General features: G+C 37.9%; 2 protein-coding genes across 2 annotated transcripts; one reads left to right on the top strand and one right to left on the bottom strand.

Annotated features, from left to right (window-relative positions):
• Positions 1-412: 412 nt before the first annotated feature.
• Positions 413-2,443, bottom strand: LOC148801181 (F-box protein SKIP22-like). The gene has a single exon (XM_088900002.1). The coding sequence runs from the start codon at positions 2,282-2,284 to the stop codon at positions 749-751; it is 1,536 nt and encodes a 511-aa protein (XP_088756128.1). The 5' UTR covers positions 2,285-2,443; the 3' UTR covers positions 413-748.
• Positions 2,444-6,020: 3,577 nt separating this feature from the next.
• Positions 6,021-22,612, top strand: LOC148801182 (uncharacterized). The gene is made up of 2 exons (XM_088901067.1): positions 6,021-6,640; positions 21,518-22,612. The coding sequence occupies exons 1-2, from the start codon at positions 6,401-6,403 to the stop codon at positions 21,956-21,958; spliced, it is 681 nt and encodes a 226-aa protein (XP_088757193.1). The 5' UTR covers positions 6,021-6,400; the 3' UTR covers positions 21,959-22,612.
• Positions 22,613-23,088: the final 476 nt, after the last annotated feature.

Here is a 23,088-nt window from a genome sequence, read left to right on the forward strand (position 1 = left end):
CCGATAATGCTAATCATAGCTTAGTCTTCTGTTGATACTTGATATTAGAAAAAGGATTGAAGTAGAGATCACTCTGTGAATGTTTTGAAGTTTAATGCATTCAGAAAGTAAGGTGAAAACCTTGGTCTGGATTTCCATTCCATCCATTTTTCAATTTTCATCGTTTGGCACTTATTCATTGCAAAATTTCCAAGGCAACTCCATATCTTGTTCACAAAAATTGACATCTCTATTGCTAGATTGACGAAATAACAGTTACATGTGTAAATGGCCATCTATTTCCATATTTGAAATTTGAACCCAGGAAAAAAAGATTGTGCATACAAACTTGTATCTGTTGGCAAGAAAATGATTTAGAGCTAAGAATCAAAACATATATGCACAATACAATGTAGCATCTTAAAGAATCCTATTTAATTACCAGGAAAGGTGACTTATTTATGTATTATAAACAACAAATGCTTCAAAAATATTTACATTGCCATCAGTACTAGCAGACAGATCCTGCCATTTAAGTTGGGGTTCAATGACTCATCCATATATATATATATAGAAAATTGCAGATCGAAATGTAGGATTCATTCTGTTTTCTTGTAGAAAATCCAGTAGATAAGAACATAATTATCAATACCTATATCTGACACTGGTATAGAGTACCTAGGCAGCAACTCTCACCCTCACCTTACAAGAAGCTCAACAGGATGAAGAGATTACGCAGTTAGAGCATAAGAGACCATAAGGTGCTAGATTAAGCATTAAATCCACGGAAGTTACAATGAGGTGAGAAGTTTCTCCGTGCAGGAAACCGCGGAAAATCTCGAGCGGATCCAAAAGGAACAGGAGCACCGAAACCTGGGAGCATGTCATAATCACCTCCTACAATACGAGGAACCCCAAAGGGAACAGGGTCTCTCCTCACAGGGAAGTATGGGAACCCAAATGGACGTGGTCTCTCTGGCACGATGCGCTGTTCTCTTATGGTTTTAATCCCTTTTCTCTTCCTCCTCCTTTCCCAACATATAGAAAACCTCTCTTTCCAATTTCCCCCTCCTTGTATTCCCTCCATATCACCGAGTCCAAGCTCTTTCTCGAACTTCTGCTTCCATAGATTATTATTCGATGAAAGATATTTCATCTCTGAACAAACACAACCAAACTTGGCAACATCAACACCAGGTAGTAACTCCAATACCCGTACCTTAAGTTCAGTCGGAAGGCGCATGAAGCATGGTGGAGGATCCAATCCAGTCTTATCACATAGATCAATGAGGAGTGGCAATGCAAGCCCATCTTTCACTAGCTTCCAGAATTCAAAGACTTCCTTTTCATGAGATGATTTAGAAGAACCATCTTTGTCGATGACACCACTCTGGGAGTTGCAAATTGTCCACACAAAATTCATTGACGGAACAAAACGCGATTCATCCAAAGATAGACCATAAACACCTGAACCCTTTGTGGTTAAAGACCCATAAACATTAACAAATTTCCCCAAAGTCTGAAACTTCAAAATAACGGTTTCCAGAACGTCACATCCAGAAACCAAGAGATCGGGAAGTGTGTAATGTACACGCACAGCAGTAGACATGGATGCCCATCCTTCCGGAAGATGAACTCCATCAATCTTCTTTGCAGATGCAGAACCGAAGCAAACAAACCCGGACTCCAACAAAACCGCATGAACGGCCAAAATTAGGAGCTTACGACCGCTCTCCGCGTTGGCAACATCCTCTTTAAGGACCTTTCTCAAAAAGCAAGGAACAGAAGAAGAATTCCCCACTAAGACAGATTCGTCGACATCAACATCTTCCATATCGAATGGTTTTTCATTAAAATTTTCACAAATATCCATGGCTTCTCCTTGCTGTGGATGATCCTCAGGTAGTGTTAGAGTTTCTTTGGAATTGATATCATGAATTTGGGATTGCAAAACTTCTGGATGCTTTAGGGTTTTCTCTTCGAGATGGACATCAGAAGGTGTACTTGCCTGAATTTGCGGGCTTCCACGCGTAGTTGGTGTGTGAACTAGGGTTTCAGACGAGAAATCATTGGGGTTGAGAGTGTAGAAGATCAGATCTCCAGAGGTGATGCCGAGAGACTGGAGAGATGCTTGAGGAGAAGAATCATCGATCTTGTCCTTCCTGTTTAAGGAGAGGTGTAACGTCTCAGGGAGAGACGAGACCTTCTCGCTAATTGCACTTTTGAGGTCTTGCAGAGAGCAAGGAGACGGTGTTTCGATCCTAAATGTCTCCTTGGATTCTAAACATCTTACCCTGAGCTTCATGGCGAGAGGCAGAGAGCGCAACGATCGTTCGCCTCCTCTAATTTCTAAAAGGGAGAGGATCTATGCTGCCGGAAATACATGATACCGGAAGTGCTTTGACCAATCAAAATCCCGCCCTTGAATTTTGATAAAATATCACCTGATTGTTATCATTTTATGATACCGATTCATTGGTTACAAGTTCACCAGTGTCATACTATATATGCTGCCTCACCATACTTATATCATAGCACCGACTAACGAATAGCGCCGTAATCGGATCGGATTCAGCGTAATACGAATCCGATCCGATTGTTGAAAGCTTTCATCCAAATTTAAATCCGATCGAATTTGAATTACTCGGATTCGAATTCGAATCCTATTGTACTCGGATGAGATTCGAATTTAATTCGATTCTACTTTGTTTTTTTTTAAATATCAAAATAAAAAATTAATTACTGTTATTATATACAAATTCATATATAATAAATAAAAATATTTTTTTATAATTTTAAATATATATATTAAAACAAAGCGGTCAAGAAATTTTCTCATTTTTTTGAATTTTTGAATTTTCTTATTCCATATCATTTTTTAAGAAACCAATGAGATGCTCTCCTTCCCCAACAATCTCTTCTCCAAAAATTTATCCTAAACTACTTCCCCCACTTTCTCCAAAATCATCTCCAAATCTTATTTATCTCCTAACATATCTCTAATTTACTAGATAATTTCTCTCCAAATTATCTATAATTCCTATTTATCCTCTTTGCCACTTTTTATCTATTTCTTTATAAAGAAAAGTTTCAATTAAAAATTTTAAATTTTAAAAAGTTATATAATGACCTTAAAATATTTATTAAAACACAAAAAATAATTATAATAGACTTAACAATATTCATATTATTAATAGTTTCATATTTCTACAAAATTTATCACGAAATTATGTACTAACAATACAAATTATGATTTTCCAGATTATTCAAATTAAATGTTATTCAAATAATAAAAACTTAATATTAAAAAATAAAATATTATTTCAATAACTAAATATCTTAAATAATAAATACTAAAAATAACTAAATAATTATATAGAAAAATATTTAATTATTTAAACATTTTAATAAATAAATATCTTAAATTCAAATAAAGAGTATTTTTTAAATATTTTATATATTATTTAAACATTTAAATAACTAAATATTTTAAATAATAACTATATTTTAAATAGTTAAAATAACAAAATTATGCAAGTAAAAAATCATAACATAATGTTGAAATTAATAATAATTTAATATTTTTACAAAATTAAGAATGAAAATATGTAATCTATATATATTAAAACAAGGAAGTCTAGAAATTTTCTTTTTTTTGAATTTTTTTTATTTTTTAATTCCTTTTCATTTTTTAAACAACCAATGAGATGCACTTTCCCAATAACCTAAATAATCTATTATCCTAAAATTTCTCCTAAACTACCTCCCCCACTTTTTTCAAAATTATCTCTAACTCATTTTTATCTTCTAAATTATCTCTAATTCCTATTTATCCTCTCCCCTACTTTTTATCTAAATTTATCTAAAGAAAGTTTCGATTAAAAAATTTAAGAATTATTTAAATATTCTAACAAAATTATATAATAACTTTAAAATATATATTAAAAACACAAAAAACTAATTTTATATTTTTAAAAAATATATCACGAAATTATGTTGTAACAATTTAAATTATGTTTTTCTGGATTATCAATTTAGATGTTTTTCAAATATTTAATAATATGTAATAGATTTAAATAAATAAAACTCAAATAACAAAAAAATATAAATATTTTATAAATTATTTAAATATTTATCATAACTAGATTTTAAATAGTTAAAATAACGAAATTATGTAATAAATTAAAAAAACATCTTCAAAGTAGAAAAATAATTATAACATAATATTGAAATTAATAAGAATTTAATATATTACAAAATTAATAATGAAATTATGTAATAACAGTATAAATTATAATTTTGTGGATAATTAAATTCAATAAATAATTAATATTTTGAAATTTAAATATTTTACATATAATTTAAGTATTTAAATAACTAAACATTTTAAATAAAAAAAAAATATTTAACATAACTAGATTTTAAATAGTTAAAATAAATAAATTATGTAATAAATTTAAAAAATATATATATAAAGTAGAAAAATAATTATAACATAATATTAAAATTAATAGCAATCTAATATTTTTACATAATATTGTAAATAATTAAGTTCACTTATTTCAAATAATAATTCGAGAAAATAACTTTCAACAAACTTAATATTTATTAATAATAATTTTAAACTTTTAATATGTATTTATTATATAATTACATATACTAAAATTAATATTTATTGTATTTCAGTAATTATTTGTCATTTTTTGTGATAAATGTATTTGCAATGGTTATGTATAAATTTATTTTGTTTTGTTATTTAACAGAAAACTTTCAATAGTTATTGGAGATTAAATTACTATTATTGAAAATTTTAAATTTAATTTATTGTACTTATTATATTTATTGTATTTTTGTTATTGATTAATATTTATTAGAAATTAAACTATTATTTGAGATTATACTATTTATTTACTAAGTTAATATATTTTTAGTACTTATTGTATTTTTGTAATTTCTGTAATTATTGTAATTTTCATTATCAGTATATTTTCAATAATTGTGTATTTTTGCTATAAATTTTCAATAATTATTGGAGATTAAACTATTGTTATTTATCAATATATTTTCAATAATTGGTTCGGCTCGGTCGTAGGCTATTTGGCTAACCAATTTGACCTGGTCAGGTAAGGGAGTTGGTCAGCTGAAATCGACTATCCTTTTGTGAAAACCGAACCCACTTAAAAATTACAATGCAATTATTAAAAAATAAATTTAAAAATTAGATTTAGGATCTAAAACATTTTAGACTAATAAATATGGCAAATATATCAGAACATATTTAAAACATTATTTACAATTTAAATTTTTTATTTATTTTAAAAAATACTATTATCTGAAAACATTTTGGGGATTTGGGTCCCCACGGGGAACCCATCCCCGTCAGGGATCGGGGCTAATATCAAAATCGAGGTTGGGGTCGGGGACAAGGAATATGATCCCCGCCACGTTGCCTTTCCAACACACCATATAGTTTTACACATTTACTTAAACGTACTTTATAGTTTTCATTTTACTAAAACATCCCATATATTTTACAACTTATTTACTTAATCAACCTTTCATTAAGGAGTTTTTGTTTTGCCATTAGGCCCATGATTTTTATTCTAAAAATACCCTTAGCACTTTTTTTTTATGTACAGAAAACAAAATTAACCAAATATAGCCAATAGAGTGGTTGCCCATATCTTATTAAGGGCGAAAATGGTATTTTTATTTTTATTTTCTTTTGATTAAATTTATTTAAATCAATATTAGGATCAATATCGTCATTTTCTACTATCATCTAATGGAAAATTGATTAAATCCATTATAAATTATAAGTGGTGCTTTAGTAAAATGCTAAATATAAGATAAATTTTAATAAATTTATAAAACTATAAGGAATATTTTAGTAAATGATATTTTTCATTATTTAACTTTCGTTTAATAAATGCCGTGCATCGCACGGGTCTCCGCTAGTATGTAGATGGTAACGTTTCCACAAATCATCTATTTAAGGCATTAAATTATAACAAAAATTCCCACAACCAACAAGAGAGTAGTACTTGTTTGAACAATCAATAATTGAGATCGAGAATGGACAGAAGACTTAGTGAAGCCGCACTAAGAGGGAACGTACGTTCCTTGCTTCAATCGCTTAAGAGGATCCACTCATTCTTGACTGAGGTATTGAAGCTTGCATCACTGAGACTCCTTTACACATAGCCTCGGTGCTTGGACACGTCGACTTCGTTAGAGTGCTTCTATCAAACCAGCCTAAACTTGCTTTGAGGCCAGATGGATCACAAGGTCACACACCCTTACACTTGGCATCAGCAAAAGGCCAGGTTGAAGTCGTGAAGGAGTTGCTGCTGCCGACGGGAATGATAGATGTTTGTATTGCTCGTGATCGAGATGGGAAACGCCTCTCCATCTGGCAGCCATGAAAGGCCAAGCTGAGGTGGTGGAGGTGCTTGCTCAAGCAAGACCAGAAGTGATCTCGAGGGTGTTGGTGGATTGTGGAGGGACAACTCTACATCTCTGTGTGAAGCATGGGCAATTGAAGGTGTTGGAGTTGTTGCTGGGATTAATTGGAATTGGAGATGTTGATTTTGTGAACTCTAAGGATGATGATGATGGCAACGCTATTCTCCATCTTGCAGTAGCCAACAATCAGATTGAGGTATGATGGTTGGATCACCTTCTAAGTTCAAACCTCTCTGTATAAAATTTACAGAACACACCAATCAAAATACCAGTGGTGTTGAAATTAAAGCACCAATTTAATTAGGGGACTGTTTGGCGCACTTTTTTGGGAAGATTAATCTTCTGGTAGTTCTGACAATCTAAAGATGTATTGAGCTTTTGCATGAAAATTTGAGCAGTCCAAAGTATGTTTGGCAGATGTGCGTTTTTTCGTGCGAGAATAAAACGCGAAAGACGTGAAAAGCTTCGTTTGGAGCTTCCCAAAATCAGTCTAAAATGGGCTTTTCACGTCTTTTTAGTGTTTCGTCTTTTGATGGCTAGATCTTTTGCGTGCCAAATACCAAAAATCGGTCTTCCCGACTTATAAACAGCCAAAAGATCGCACAGAAAAATACGCCAAATGGGCTCTAAGTTTTTAATCATTTTAAACCGTGAGATTGCTTCTTCATCATGAGGATAATTTGGGCCTTCCTTTTGTACACTTTAGGTTTGGAGTACCTCTTTTCTTTTTTTTTTAATTTTGATAATGGTTAATAAATTTTAAGGTGGTTGCCCACCTTTCCCTACTTTTTCTTTCAAACCAAACATAGTAAAGTAAAGCTTGGGGATGAAAAAGAAAAAGATCTTGATGGTGGGAATTTTGATCAGTACAAAAAAAAAAAGGAAATGCTTTTACCAGCTGCGTAACATCTTTGGGATATAGTAATTTAGGTTGTGTTCGGAGATAAGTTTCAGGATTTGTATTTTTAAAGCCCCAAAGCACAAAGAATAAGGATTTGTGTTATGGGCTTAAAACTGTTTTGTTTTTGTTTATAAAAGTAACAGTTGTTATTATATGTGTATAACACATATGTTTACCACAACCCAAAGTGCAAAAACAGAAGCTAATACAATCATAGTCTTAAAGTATTGATATTCTAATAATTTTTGAACCACTAGCCCAAATCCTAGAACGGGTTGCTGGTAGATTTTTGAGTCAGCCCGTATTAAAGAACTGAATATAGTTTTGCACTTAAAATCTGAACCAAATGGTTTGGAGTTTTACTAAAATTTGATTACTGCCAGAAGAGCCCTTACATACGCCAGCTTGACTGACAAAGAGAAGAGTAAGAAGAGAAACATGAGAAAATTTTAAGAAATCTTAGCTTACCAGAATTAATTAAATCAAATTAGCCAAAGTAAGATTCTACCCGTAGGGTTGGGAATTGAGATTGCACTGGTGGAGATAAAGATTCCCTACCCCACCTCAACCCCAATTATATATTAACATTACAAGAAATTAGATTTTTAATTATCAAAATCTGCCCAAGGAAAGGTACTAATTAGGGGTGCAAGTCGAGTGGGTTAGGCTGGGTTTGTGGTCAACCCAAGCCCCACCCTAAGATTTGGTCTCGAACCCAAGCTTGAGATCAAGTCGAGTGAGTTAGGCTGAGTTTGTAGTATTGCTTTCCATCTTGACTGTCATATAAAAGGTTCACTCCTTCAGTCTTCCACCGCTTATTTCTTGGAAATGGAGAAAACGATGAGCAAAGTATTTTATTTTCTTGAAACTCTATGGATTTTGCAAGCATTCCATTTCTAATTGGAGGGGGTTTTGCAGGCATTCCACATTAAGTATTTTTTTTCTGCTATCAATTTTGCATTTGTTTTGTCATTTTTGTCTTATGAGAATAGTCTGTCTATAGATGTTCTACCTATTGTTACTATTGGTGTTTTATTTGCACAAAGGAGAAACCCACATTATTGAATTCCAGATGATTTGAGAAGTAGATAAAATCCAAATAGAGGGTTAATATGAAAGGTTGCTTACGTTTCTGGAGATGATCTACTATCTTTTTGATCATTTTGAGTGCTGCATTCAAGGAAATATAATATTCCTCAGCCTTGTGGTGGCCCCCAAAATAAATAGGTACTAAAAGATGGAATAGTTATCAAAGCTACATCATCAGCCATCGTATCAGTAATGCCACTAGGTTGTTATCTTGAATTTATAGTTTGACATGATTGTGACTAAACATGTCATGTGGACAACAAATTGAACCACAACCTATCCCCACGGCTATGAATGGCTGCAGCTTATAACACCTGAAACCCCCAACTACTTAGTTTTCATGAAGTATTGTTTTCTAATTTGAATATGCTAAAGCTGCTCCTCCTATAGATATGGAAAGGGGTTCTTCCTTGACCATCTGGTTTAGTAGGTCCTATGGATGCTATTTTTCGGTCAATGGTTCCTTAGGCCTTTATTGTGCATCTATGGATGCTATTTTTCGCTTCTTAATGGATTAGGATATTGTCCTAAATGAATTCAAAGGTTAACGTGTAGAGATTTTGTTCGTAGGAAGTTCCATTTTTTCTCTTTATATCCCTTTTGAATAGAACCTAATTGTATCGCAAATTGTAATTCAGAAGAGATAAGACCAACAATTATTTTTAGAAGTTTATCAAAAAATTAGGAACACATATATTAAACATTTAAATATACATAGACAGGTAACTAATTTTACTCTATTTTAACTCATTGCTATTATATGTGCACTTAATACAACCAAGTTTACTAAGTATACATTAGAAGCATTAGAACAATTTCATATTACCCACAAATAATGGAAAATAAACTCAATAAGGTTTTTAAATAGGGTCTTACATAACCTAAAGAAATCATATTTTAGTAAGGATTTTTTAAAACTAGAGACCCTAAATGAATATTAAGATAAGCAGAGGAATAAAAAATTGATTTGATTTGAATTCATGAATTTCATAAATCATAAGACTTGTAAAATGGATCATAATATTTAAAAACTAATTGTGAATAGTTTTTTTTTTTCAAATACAAAATTTGAATTGAAAGCCATGGTCTTCACAATTTGAAATATAAATCCTATCATAAATCATAAGATATTGACAACTAGGCCTCCAATAGAAATGGTTCACCACACCCTTGGACCCTGTTTGACAAATTTGATTGGCTTTTAACTTCTATTTTTCTTTCTTTTTTATAATTAATATAGCTTGTGGTGACATGGAAAAACCATTTCATAAGTTTTATTGCTAGCAACATCTTGTTCCAAAACAGGATTCTTGTATCACAATGTTTGTACATGTTGGTTATTCTGATCATGTTTTTGTGGTTGTATCTAGGATTGTATTTCCTGTCTCCTTACGGCTATAAATTTTATATACATAAGTTATAAATTTTAAACAAGCTCATATAGAAAAATAATGAATGCAAATTAAGAGCAGCCCAAGCCAAGAAGCCAAATATTAGAACTGCACTTGAGAGATTACGACAAATTAGAAAGAGGAGCATCTTATAATTTTTTATGATGGACAAATTTAGATAGCTAATAGAGAAAAGGGTTCAATTCAAAAGAAGGAAAAGGATATGATGAGTTTCGATAAAGATGGTCGAAAGCTGATGATGGAAGAGAAGTCTTCGAGGTTATATTTGACCACCCTTTTTCTTTCTTCTTTCTCTTGTGTGTTTTGTTCTCTGTCATTTTGATTTTCCTCTTTACCCCCTTTTTTGGCTCGTTTTTATTTGAATTGCTCTCTATGCAATGGATGAATTAATTGCCTTGTTGTTACCAGTCTTCTCTTAAATATGTGGGTGGATACAATGGACTAAATTTCTGTGTTAATTGCATTATTTAAGATAGCAATTTGAAAATTGTAATATATTTTTTAACACATTTATGTATAAATGTAGTTGGGATGTAATTCAACAACAGTTCACAAATATTTATGAGAAACATTTATTCAATTGTGGCCATTTTACAATTAGCAACGATTGACTTGATTGTTGTGTATGAAACCTTAAGGTAACAAGTGCTAGATTGTTGTTAATTCAACAACAATTCATAAAAATTGTTGCCATAAATATTTATAAGAAACAATTGTTCAGTTATTACTAATTTACAATTGGCGACAATTAACTTAATCATTGTATAAGATGATTGTTAGACACAATTATTCAATTGTTGTAAATTTACAATTATCAATGGTTAACATAATTGTTAGGTGCCATTAGGCAATAAGTAATCAGTCGTCGCTAAAAAACTATATAGGCAACCGTTTTTATACATTGTTGCTAAAACAATTTATTTGGCAACGGTTGGAAACGGTTGTTGCAAAACACTAATTTTGCCAACGATTGGCTTCACTATTGTAAAAAACATATTTAGCAACAAATGATTGTTGCAAAACACTTTTAACAACGGCTTCACTAGCTACGGCTCGTTCAGTTGTAAGTAAAACATTTGGCAACAGTTTTTTCTATATTAGAACAATATTTGGACTGTTGCTAAAGGTCAATTTTCTTGTAGAAATAATATGGCTAACTTGCATTGATGGGGGGTGAACCAGCCCTATTTATAGTTACAGACATTGAGTTATAGTAGGATTACACATGATGAGAATTACAAGAGATAGAGCTTATTTGGGTTAGTTGTTATTTATCTAGGATAGATCTTATCTTACGATAAGATTAGGATTATCCTAGGTTGTTTAGGATAATTCTTATCTTGGGTAGGAGTAAGATTATCTTAGTTAGTTATATACAAGAACCCATAGAATTTGGTTCTGGTAAATGGGCTTGGAGGCTACGTAGGTGTGCATGGGCCATGCATGGGCCCATGGACGACATCTACGTTATCATCTCTCTACAAGCTGAATGGGGTAACAAGAAGCTTGTCCTGAAGAGAAGTAAAACGGATTGTGGAAAGTGTCTTAGTGAAGATGTCAGTGATCTGCTCTGCTATGGGAATATACCGAATCTAAAGCTGCTTCTTGGTGACAAAATCTCGTAGGAAATGGTAGTCAACCTCTACATGTTTTGTGCGAGCATGGAAAACAGGGTTGAAGACCAAGTGGGTAGCACCCATATTATCGCACCATATAATAGGGGAGGGGCTAGAAAGCCAATGTCTCGTAGCAGAGACCGAATCCATAACAACTTTGTGAGTGTGTTGGAAAGAGACCTGAATTCGGATTCGATGATGGAGCAAGCAATAGTGGGTTGTTTCTTGGAGCTCCAAGAGATCAAGTTGGAGCCAAGGTAAACAACATACCCTCCTATAGACCGTTGACCATCTAGACAACTAGCCCAATCGGTGCCTGTGTACGCCGTCAACTGCCAAGATGAGGACCCTCGAAAAAGGAGACTGTGAGTGAGAGTTCCTTTGAGATACAGAAGGATTCGTTTGACAGTTGTCCAATACTCATCAGTGGGAGAGTGAAGGAACTAGCAAACTTTGTTGACTACGAAGGAAATATCTGGACGTGTGATGGTGACATACTATAATGCTCCAACAATACTACGATACTTCGTGGGATTAGGTAATGGATCACCTGAGTCTTTGGACAGATGACTAGAAGTAGACATGGGTGAACTCGCAGGTTTGGCCCCTTCGAGATTGGTCCTACGAAGTAAATCCAAGATGTAACGCTGCTGTGAGAGAACCAAACTGTCTTATTTGCAACTTAGTTCAACTCCCAAAAAAATAGTGTAAGGACCCTAAGTCCTTCAATGGAAAAACTATAGAGAGTGATTTGAGAAAGTTACTAATGGCGGCAGTAGAGGTGCCAGTCCAAATGATGCCATCCACATATACCAGCAGAAGGAGAGTGAATTTGTTGGAGGAGAAAATAAAAAGAGATGGATCAGCAGCCGAGTTGCGAAATCCCATCTGTTTGATGATAGAACTCAAACGTGAATACCAGGTTCGCGGTTTTTATTTGAGGCCATAGAGAGCCTTTTTCAATTTGCATATATAAGTGGGACACATGGGATCAATGAAGCCCTTTGGTTGATAAACATAAATGTTTTCATCCATGATGCCATGAAGGAAGGCATTGTCAATATCTAATTGATGAACAGGCCAGTTTTGCGCAAGAGCAATAGAGAGGATTGTTCGTATAGTCACTGGTTTTACAACCAAACTGAAAGTATCAAAGTAATCAAGGGCCGATACCTGACTGAAACCCTGAGCGACCAACCTGGCTTTATAACGGTTAATGGTTCCATCAGCCTTCTTTTTTATTTTATATATCCACTTAGTTCCAACAATATTCATGGAAGGATCATACGGAACTAAGTGCCAGGCGTCATTTTTAACGAGGGCCTGATATTATTTTTGCATGGCCTCTTGCCATTTTGGCGATTTGATAGCTTGATTAAAGTGTTTAGGTTCTTGTTCTTGGAGGAGAGAGACAAGAGCAGAAGGGATTAGGTACCTTGTCACAAGTTGAGACCAGGGGAGGGTCCCGCTCATTAACTAGGCTCGCATGGAGTGAGTGCAAATTGGTTACGAAATTGGTGCTATAGACTCTAGTAAGTCTTGAATGCTTCAATACCTTTGTGGCCGAGCAGATGAAGATTGCTCCAATGGTCCTGAAACTAGAGAGGTGGTTGCTGAAGTAGAACTGAATTCAGGAGCAGAAGGAGACTGAGAGGCAGGAGATACGGCTGAAGTTGTAGTTTGTAGCAAAGCCGGTATTGAAATAAAAGTTCCTATAGGAGTAGGAGTTGGGCTTGGTTCTGTTTCAGCAATTTCTGGAAGTGAATCTTCATCAAATACAACATGGTGGGCAATGAAAACACGCCCTGAAGGAGCATGGAGACATCGGTACCCTTTGTGAGAGGTACTATATCCAATAAAAAAACATGGAAGGGACCGAAACTGAAACTTATTTTTGTTGTAGGGCTGCAGAAAATGATAGCAAGCACACCCAAACCATCGCAGTAGAGAATAATCAGGTGAAGTCTGAAAGAGTTTCTCATGAGGAGACATACCATGCAATACCCCTATTGGCAATCGATTTATCAAGAAAACTGTAGTTTCTACTGCATTAGCCCAGAGGGAGAAGGGGAGCTTAGAGGAGGTTAGTAGAGACAAGGCAGATTTGACCACAAGTCTATGCTTTCGTTCTGCTGATCCGTTCTATTCGTGTGTATGAGGGCATGCAAAATGATGTGTTATTCCTTGTGAGTCCAAGTACCGGGAGAGAGCGATACTCTCCACCCCAATCTAATTGAAATACCTTGATTTTGCTATTGAACAAAACTTCTACATGTCTTAAATTTAATAAAAACATCACATACATCTGATTTTTGAGCAATAGGATACAACCAAGAAAATTTTGAAAAATCATCTAGAAATAGGACATAATATGAAAATCCATTATTCGACTTAACAAGAGCAGGTCCCCATACATCTGAAAAAATTAAATCTAATGGATGCTTAGATTGAGAACTAGATGATTTCAAGGGCATTCTATGACTCTTGCCCTTTTGATAGGACTCACAAACAGACTCATTAACACTAGAACGAATAAATGAAAAACCAAACTTTGAAACAACTTGTCGTACATTACGCATAGCTGCATGACCAAGACGAAGATGCCAACCATGAAGAGAGGTGTGTTCTCCAAGAAGAGCTTCAGGAGAGATTGTGGCTGACCTAGGAAAGCTATATAGACCGTCTCTACTAGCTCCTCGAAGTATGATTCTCCCCGTATAGTCCTTCACATAGCAACAGTCACAGTGAAATTCAAAAAATAAATTATTATCTATGGTAAATCGACTAACAGATAATAGATCTTGCAAATGGAGGGAACATGACAAATATCTCTCAAAGAGAAAGCATGCTGATTAAAAATCATAGAATAAGATCTTGTATGATGAATATTCAAACCTTGACCATTGTCAACCTTTACTTGATCTGGTCCAGTATACTCAGTGTGACTTTGCAGATTGTCTAGATCTAGAGTCATATGATGAGTAGCTTCAGAATCTGGATACCAGTTGGGATCAAAATTATTCTCATACTGGTTATGAAGGGTATTTACCCCTCCATGAAATGCAGAAGAATCATTGCAGGTATTTCACCTTTCTACACTATAGGGCATTATGTCCAAATTTATTACAAATCTGACAAGTAATATTATTTTTACCTCCACGTCCTCCAGAAAATTGTTGTGTCTGATTTTGGAAGGATTGATGATTATATTGTGGGGAGCCACAACCACGCCCCTTACCTCTGTTGTTGTTGAAATTTGGTGAAAACTATTGTGGGGGCTTCTGAAAATTATTTTTCTTAGGAGAGACGCCTACAAGATTCGCACTTCGAGGATCTGACGCAAGAGCTAGGTCCTCAAGACAGCTTTCATGGTTTAGAAGTGCTCCCATAATATCAACAATACCAAGATCTATTGTATCTAGCCGATTTGTTAGTGTTGTAACCACTAACTCATATTCACTCCCTAGGCCAGATAAAATGTAAAGTACCAATTTGGATTTGGGAACTGGTTCAGGTACTGTAGACAGACTATCAGCAATAGACTTTGCACTTTGTATATATGCAGAAATAGAGAAAGAACATTTCTTAAGATTTTGTAGTTGTCTCCGCAACTACAGTACCTTGGACCGGGAGTGGGTGGAATAACTGTGAGCAAGGGAAGTCCATACCTCTGATGATGTCGACAAACTTACCACTTGCGCCATAACTCCTTCAGTGAGAGAGGAAATCAGCCAACTCAACATAAGCTGGTCAATATCAGTTCATTTTTCAAATTCAGGGTTCACTATCATCCCTGTACCATTTGGATTGGGTATAACTTTAGGCGATGGTTTCTTCTTCCCTTCTACAAGCTCCAACAGGTGGTGGTGTCGAAGAATGGGAAGGAATTGGGCATGCCACAATAGATAATTGTCACTTCCAAGTTTGATAGGAAGATAATGAGTCACATTCTGGATTGAAGGGAGTGCACTACTTGTGGATGAGCTATTGTTGGAGGCTGCTGGGCTGCTACCATGTGTGCCTGTCTTTGTCGACATGGCTTTGATACCAAGTTAAAATAGACAAAGAAAATTAAATAATAACAGCAATAAATCAAAGAGAAAACAAGCTCAAGGAATAATAGGCTAACCTGCATTGATGAGGGGTGAACCAGCCCTATTTATAGTTATAGAGATTGAGTTATAGTAGGATTACATAGGATGAGAATTACAAGAGATAGAGCTTATTTGGGTTCGTTGTGATTTATCTAGGATAGGATTAGGATTATCCTAGGTTGTTTAGGATAATTCTTATCTTGGGTAGGAATAAGATTATCCTAGTTAGTTATATACAAGAGCCCATAGAATTTGGTTCTGGTAAATGGGCTTGGAGGCTATGTAGGTATGCATGGGCCCATGGACGACGTCTACGTTATCACTAAGGAAGGGTTTTGTTATCAAATCATTCATCTTGCTTTGTTTTCTTTATCTCAGTTGAAATTTGGAATCACAGAACTTTGGAAGAGAGAACGCTTCAGTTGCGAGAGTAGATTATGGCTATATGAGATGTTTTTCAATTTAAATGACCCAATTTTGGAAAGAATTTCCTTCCTAGAAGTGAAGTCTATTTACATGACTTACAATGATGCATTTATAGAGAAGAATGATTTAGAAACCTGCATATAGAAAATTTCGGGGCTAAAAATATACAACACACTATGTGCTTTATGATTTGGAAACCCGTGTACAAAAAAAAAAAACTCATGAGAATGAGCCCTCATTCCCATTAGCTTCCTTGACTGGTAATGGTGGATGGTTGGCTACAGAAACCTCATACGAATAATCAATATCATCCTGTTCCCCACCATAAGTATCTTGCATCACCTTGGAGTTGTCAATGCCAAGCGGCCAGGCCAATGAATGGTGAACATTAATTAATTTTGTGCTAAAAACAACATTCCATTAGCACAAACAGCTGCTAGTTTGAAGATTTTTCATTTAACAGGTCCATACCTCCAAAACACATTAAATTTTATACTTCAATAAATAGATTCTTTTCTAAGTCAAGTAGGGCAATAAATAGGAGAAACATAATTGAACACAAAATTACAGATTCATGGGAGATTGAAAGAGGAGGAAGAAATCGGCAAAAAAAGTTGTACAGGGAGAAAAGGCAAGGGTTGTGTTCCACTTGGGTTTGGATGAAAGATTGAAAGAAATGCCGCTTTCCTCCTCTTTAGACGATAGAATTCAGGGATAGGATAGAGGATAAAAGAGGTTGACGAGAGAGATAAAGAGGATAAGAGGTCAACAAGGGTATTGTAGTAAAAATGTATGCAAACTAATTTGCAAAAGGGTAAAATGGGAATTTAGAACATAATTGACGCACCGGTCTGATGTTTTCCGTCTAGGTCATTGCTAGAAGGGAGGTTTTTGCCGAATTCTTTTAAAATTCAGGAGAGGTTTTTGTTAAAGTGAAAATATAAGGGAGGTTTTTATGATTATAAGAAACTGATGAGGGCGGATTTGGCCCTCTAGTGAAATTGTGACACCTAGCACCTCATGCAAACCAAGTGCAGCCTCTTGACAACTAGGCAACTCGGGAGCTCGAGCAGCTCGGCAGAGCTTGCCACTTACAAACAGCTCGAGCAGCTCGGCAGAGCTTGCCACTTACAAACAGCTCGGCATGGCTCGTCACAGGCAGCTCGGCAGAGCTCGCCACAAACAGCTCAGCATAGCCCTCCCCAGCTCGGCATAGCTCTCCCCCGGGCAGTTCGCCATTAGGGAGCCCAGCATAGCTCTCCCCAGCTCGGCATAGGCAGCTCGCCACAGGCAGCAGGCCACTCCGCAAGCAGCCTGGCGTCTTACGAAGAGCTCGCCACTTAGGGGCAGCTCGGCGTATCGCATAAAGATCTCCTGCCTGACAACCGTACCTGACAGATCCGGAGACCTGCGCCCACGTTCCTCGCTAGGTGGCGCCGTGCCTGCCAGTCCTGAGAGTTGTCCCTTGACTGGCAGAGCCATACTCTACAACAGCCACCTGCACCCGCCACCTCAGCTCTGGCAGTAACGGCTGCGACAGAGAGACAGAGGCAGTTACGCCTGACTTGACAGGCTGTTATGCCTGATTTGACAGACACCACTATATAAGGACTCCGACCCCAAAAGACAAGGGGGAGAGAATGAAAAAATGGAGTTCTCACAGGTCCCTCAGCTCCCGCCGCCTGCAAAGGAGAGGAGATCACCTCATGCAGAGGGCAGTCGGGTTGCGCTACACCAGGCAGCTCATCACTAGGTAGCTCACCACCAGGGAGCTCGTCACCAAGTAGCTCACCACCAGGGAGCTCGTCACTAGGTAGCTCACCACCAGGGAGCTTGTCACTAGGTAGCTCACCACCAGGGAGCTCGTCACCAAGTAGCTCACCACCAGGGAGCTCGTCACCAAGTAGCTCACCACCAGGGAGCTCGTCACCAGGTAGATCACCACCAGGGAGCTCGTCACTAGGTAGCTCACCACCAGGGAGCTCGTCACCAGGTAGCTCTCCACCAGGGAGCTTGTCACCAGGTAGATCTCCACCAGGGAGCTCGTCACCAGGTAGCTCTCCACCAGGGAGCTCATCACCAGGTAGCTCACCACCAGGGAGTTCGCCACCAAGTAGCTCATCACCAGGCAGTTCACCACCAGGGAGCACAGGCCACCTGGGAGCAGGTCAAATGACGAGGTACTTAACCAAAAAATTGGTACATCACAAAAAAATTGGTACGTGACTAGAACCGGTTACATCAATTGGCGCCATTTGTGGGAACACGCTACAGAAAGCTAAGTTCTCATCCTACAAAAGCTAAGTACTCATCTTACAAAAGCTAAGTCCTCTTCTCCCAGAAAGCTAAGTCCTCATTGTTTTAGAAATTGAAGCTCTCGCTCTATAGTTTACATTTTTTATGAACTCAAAGACTATGCAGGGAGCTAACAGACTAAGTAACTTTACTTTCAATTCGGATAAAGCCTCATCAGTCCTCTTCGCAAGGTCCCCCCTACAAAGATGAGCTCTTCGTTGCTTTCGCGGGAGTTGGCGGCCAACAGACTACATAGGCGCCCTTACCTGTCGAGCCTTCCAAGGCTCCCATGTGAGCTGGCGACCTAAAGTTAGTAGTGATGCCCCCGAAGGTCGAGCTCCTAGTAGCTTCTTGTAGGAGTGGGTGACCGGCATTATGAAGCTGATGCAGCGCAATCATAGCTCTAAGGCACCCACCTGGTCAGCTCGGCACCTCACTGGTAGCTCAGCACCTGGTCAGCTCAGCATCTTGCAGGTAGCTCGGCACCTCACTGGTAGCTCGCCACCTCACTGGTAGCTCGCCACCTGGTCAGCTCAGCACCTCGCAGGCAGCTCAGCACCTGGTCAGTTCGGCGCCTCACAGGTAGCTCGGCACATGGTCAGCCCGACACCTCACAGGTAGCTCGGCACCTGGTCAGCTCGGCACCTCACAGGGAAAGCCTATGGGCCACATTACTGCTTAAGACCCAGCCGCCTCTTCGGCACGGGCAAAGTCAAAAAAGAGTGGACTACAAGTCACTCCCAAAAGCCTACGGGCAACATTACTGCTTAAGACCCAGTCGCCTCTTTGGCATGGGCAAAGTCAAGAAGAGTGGACTACGAGTCGCTCACAAAGCCTACAGGCCACACTATTGCTAAATACCCAGTCGCTTCCTCAGCATGAGCAAAATCAGCAAAAGTGAACTATAAGTTGCCCCCATAGCCTAAGGGCTACACTACTGAACTGGCGGAGACCTCCTCACCTTACAGGCAGCTCACCACATACAGGCAGCTCCCAAAGCCTAAGGAATTGGATCAGCACTTACTAGCTCATCGACTTATGGGCCAAAAGAAGAAATCTACTCCATTCGCTGAGTTACTCTCGGCTCGGGAGTGGGGGGCAAATGATGAGGGCGGATTTGGCCCTCCAATGAAATTGTGACACCTGGCACCTCATGCAAACCAAGTGCAGCCTCTTGACAACTGGGCAGCTCGGGAAGCTCGAGCAGCTCGGCAGAGCTTGCCACTTACAGACAGCTCGGCATAGCTCTCCCCCGGGCAGTTCGCCATTAGGGAGCTCAGCATACCTCTCCCCAACTCGGAATAGGCAGCTCGCCACAGGCAGCTGGCCACTCCGCAGGCAGCCTGGCATCTTACGAAGAGCTCGCCACTTAGGGGCAGCTCGGCGTATCGCAGGAAGATCTCCTGCCTGACAACCATACCTGACAGATCCGGAGACCTGCACCCACGCCTCTCGCTAGGCGGCGCCGTGCCTGCCAGTCCTGAGAATTGTCCCTTGACTGGCAAAGCCGTACTCCGCAGTAGCAGCCTACACCCGCCACCTCAGCTCTGGCAATAATGGCTGCGGCAGAGAGACAGAGGCGGTTACGCCGGACTTGACAGGAGCTCGTCACCACTATATAAGGACTCCGACCCCCAAAGACAAGGGGGAGAGAATAAAAAATTTGAGTTCTCACAGGTTCCTCAGCTCCCGCTGCCTGCAAAGGAGAGGAGATCACCTCATGCAGAGGGCAATCGGGTTGCGCTACACCAAGCAGCTCGTCACCAGATAGGTCACCACTAGGGAGCTCATCACCAAGTAGCTCACCACCAGGGAGCTCGTCACCAAGTAGCTCACCACCAGGGAGCTCGTCACCAAGTAGCTCACCACCAGGGAGCTCGTCACCAGGTAGCTCACCACCTAGGAGCTCATCACCAAGTAGCTCACCACCAGGGAGCTCATCACCAAGTAGCTCACCACCAGGGAGATCGTCACCAAGTAGCTCACAACCAGGGAGTTCGTCACCAGGTAGCTCACCACCAGGGAGCTCGTCACCAGGTAGCTCACCACCAGGGAGCTCGTCACCAAGTAGCTCACCACTAGGGAGCTCGTCACCAGGTAGCTCTACACCAAGGAGCTCGTCACCAGGTAACTCTCCACCAGGGAGCTCGTCACCAGGTAGCTCACCACCAGGGAGTTCGCCACCAAGTAGCTCATCACCAGGCAGTTCGCCACCAGGGAGCTCCATCATCCTCTGAGTCACAAGCCACCTGGGAGCAAGTCAAATGACGAGGTACTTAGCCAAAAAATTGGTACATCACAAAAAAATTGGTACGTGACCAGAACCGATCACATCAGAAACGTTAGGGGAGTTTTTTGTATTTTACCCTAATATTAATTTAATGAATAAATTATAATTAATTCAGTTAGAAAATATTTTTCCTTTTTATGTTAAGAATATAGTTAATATAAGATGAGAATTAATTAATGTCAGTTTCTTTTTCTTATTTAGAGAAATCGTCTAAAACGTACCATGACTTTTTAGCATTTTTCCTAAACTTACTGTAACTCTTCAAAACGTCCAAGGAACCCCAGGTCAGTAACTTCACGCTAAACAGACTAACGGTATTAGTAAATTTTTATTTTTCCCTTTATTATATTCAACCCATTTTTTAATATGTCAGAAATATCCCTGTTATTATTCGACTCAAAACCCATTCTTTTAGTTTACTTAGAATATCCAAGCAACACAATGAGAGCAAATCGTCTCTCAATGAGGAGAAATCTTATATATAAGGAAGTTGGGTGCTTAAGGGAATTTTAGTCATAAAATATGTTTAAAAAGGCCGACTGGCCATTCAGGGGCAGTTTGGTCATGAACACTAACGGTGCTCTAATGGATGTTGAGTTTTGGAAAACAAAAACGCACTGATAAAGGGGTTAATTTCTTGGATGTTATGAAAAGTTATGGTGAACCTAAGAGAAATGCTGAAAAGTCATGGTTAGTTTTAGACAATTTTCCTCAACTTAATTGTGAATATGGTGCATTTTTTTTTCCTTCCTATATGTAATCGTATCTCTTGGTAATGGAAAAAGCAATCAGGTCCTTACCAAACATTGTGAATCTTTTCAGCTGCTGTATGTTATGCAGTTCAACTTTCATTTCTCCTAGTTCTAATGATTTAGACAGAATTCCTTAATCATACTTGCTTTTAATACATTTCCAAGATGAGAATGTAATGGTGCAAAAAAAAAGTGCAGATGGTAAGGTTTTTGCTAGAGAAAACAGCCATCAAAGTGAACTTATTTAACATCAACTCCCTCACGGCTTTGGATGTTCTAACAAATGGTCCTAGAAACTTGATGGACATGGACATCGAAGAGGCTATTCGAGGTGTCGGAGCTTTAAGATTCAGGGATATACCTCCAACAGCCCATCATCACACCACATCAACATGTCCCGTAGTACAGATCCCTCTAGCTGCACAACATGATGATCAAGTAATCCATGAAAGACAACAGGATTTCAAATTGTGGAAAAATCCTCGGAACCACGAAGACTGGGTGGAGAAGAAGCGAGACATATTAATGGTGGTTGTATCACTTATTGCAACCATGGCCTTTCAAGCAGGATTTAATCCTCCGGGTGGAGTTTGGCAAGAAAATAATGATGCTTACTCACACTTGCAGGCACCTCTGTGATGGCTGATATGTATTCAGACGTATTCCATGAATTCATCAACTTTAACACAGCGGGATTAATAGCCTCTCTAAGCATAATTCTACTGCTGATAAGTGGATTACCAATGAGACACAGGATTTTTTTGTGGATTCTGATGGTGACCATGTGGATCGCCAACACAGCAAAGGCTTTAACCTACATTAAGTCATTAGATGCATGCCTTGGCACCAGAATCTGAATATAATAGTATGCTTCGTAAGTTGAAGATTGTGATCATTGTGTGGTTGAGCCTCATGGACCTTCTTCTCCTGGTCCACACCGTTCGCCTGCCCAAAAGAGGGCTGAAAAAATTGGTAAAACTGCTTCGGAGGAGAAGAAATCAGGGAATCAACATTTAACATTCACCATGCTATCAGGCATATATATGAGGGGACGAAAAAGAAACTATGGAAGCATGTTTATGCATTTGTTTCTCCCTCTCAAGTTTGAACGTATGCATTTGGATATGTGACTCTTTGATTTTCCCTCCGGCCCTTCTTTTTTCTTGTCTGTGTGTACATCTTACATGTGTTTGTTTGTTTGTTGAATGAAACATCTTGCACTAGTACTGTGTTATAATACGGAAATCCTTCGTAATATTTTGCAGTTCAAAGCTCTTTGTTTTGACTCCCAACCTGCTGTCGATGAGCAAAAATAAACAAGTCAGTTGCAAGTATCAGTACAAATTACTGCCATGTTTTGCTTCTGATAGGATTTTATAGACATCGACACTTCTCATCTTTTTTCCAAAGAAAAGAAGCAGCTTCATTCATTAAAAATTGAACATGAACTGTAGCTTATAGCCACTTTACACATTTACAAGCTAAAATAAGCAAGAATGTGAGTAACTTGGTTCTGCGTTCTATTAACATGACAAAAAAAATAGTAGATTGGAAATACTGTTGATGTGAAGCCAATGATGTTCTATCTATCCATGTCATAGTATTGTTCCTGTTATTCAAAAGGTTTATAAGTTTTTGAGAGTAGAGATCTTGGTAAGGTTAGCATTGGAACCTGCTTCCTAAGGCACTTACTAAGGCTCTGAGTTCTGCATCATATATAGTTGTCTTCTGCCCAACATGGCTTTCCTTTAACAATGGTTAAATTGGTG

Source organism: Nelumbo nucifera, chromosome 3 (genome assembly GCF_055504915.1).
Source record: "Nelumbo nucifera cultivar China Antique chromosome 3, China Antique-T2T, whole genome shotgun sequence".
Classification (NCBI taxonomy): domain Eukaryota; kingdom Viridiplantae; phylum Streptophyta; class Magnoliopsida; order Proteales; family Nelumbonaceae; genus Nelumbo; species Nelumbo nucifera.

Coding starts and splice junctions, on each gene's coding strand:
- LOC148801181 (XM_088900002.1), bottom strand. CDS start 2,284: ATGAAGCTCAGGGTAAGATGTTTAGAATCCAAGGAGACATTTAGGATC.
- LOC148801182 (XM_088901067.1), top strand. CDS start 6,401: ATGAAAGGCCAAGCTGAGGTGGTGGAGGTGCTTGCTCAAGCAAGACCA. Junction 6,641..21,517: donor TAGCCAACAATCAGATTGAG/GTATGATGGTTG, acceptor AAAAAAGTGCAG/ATGGTAAGGTTTTTGCTAGA.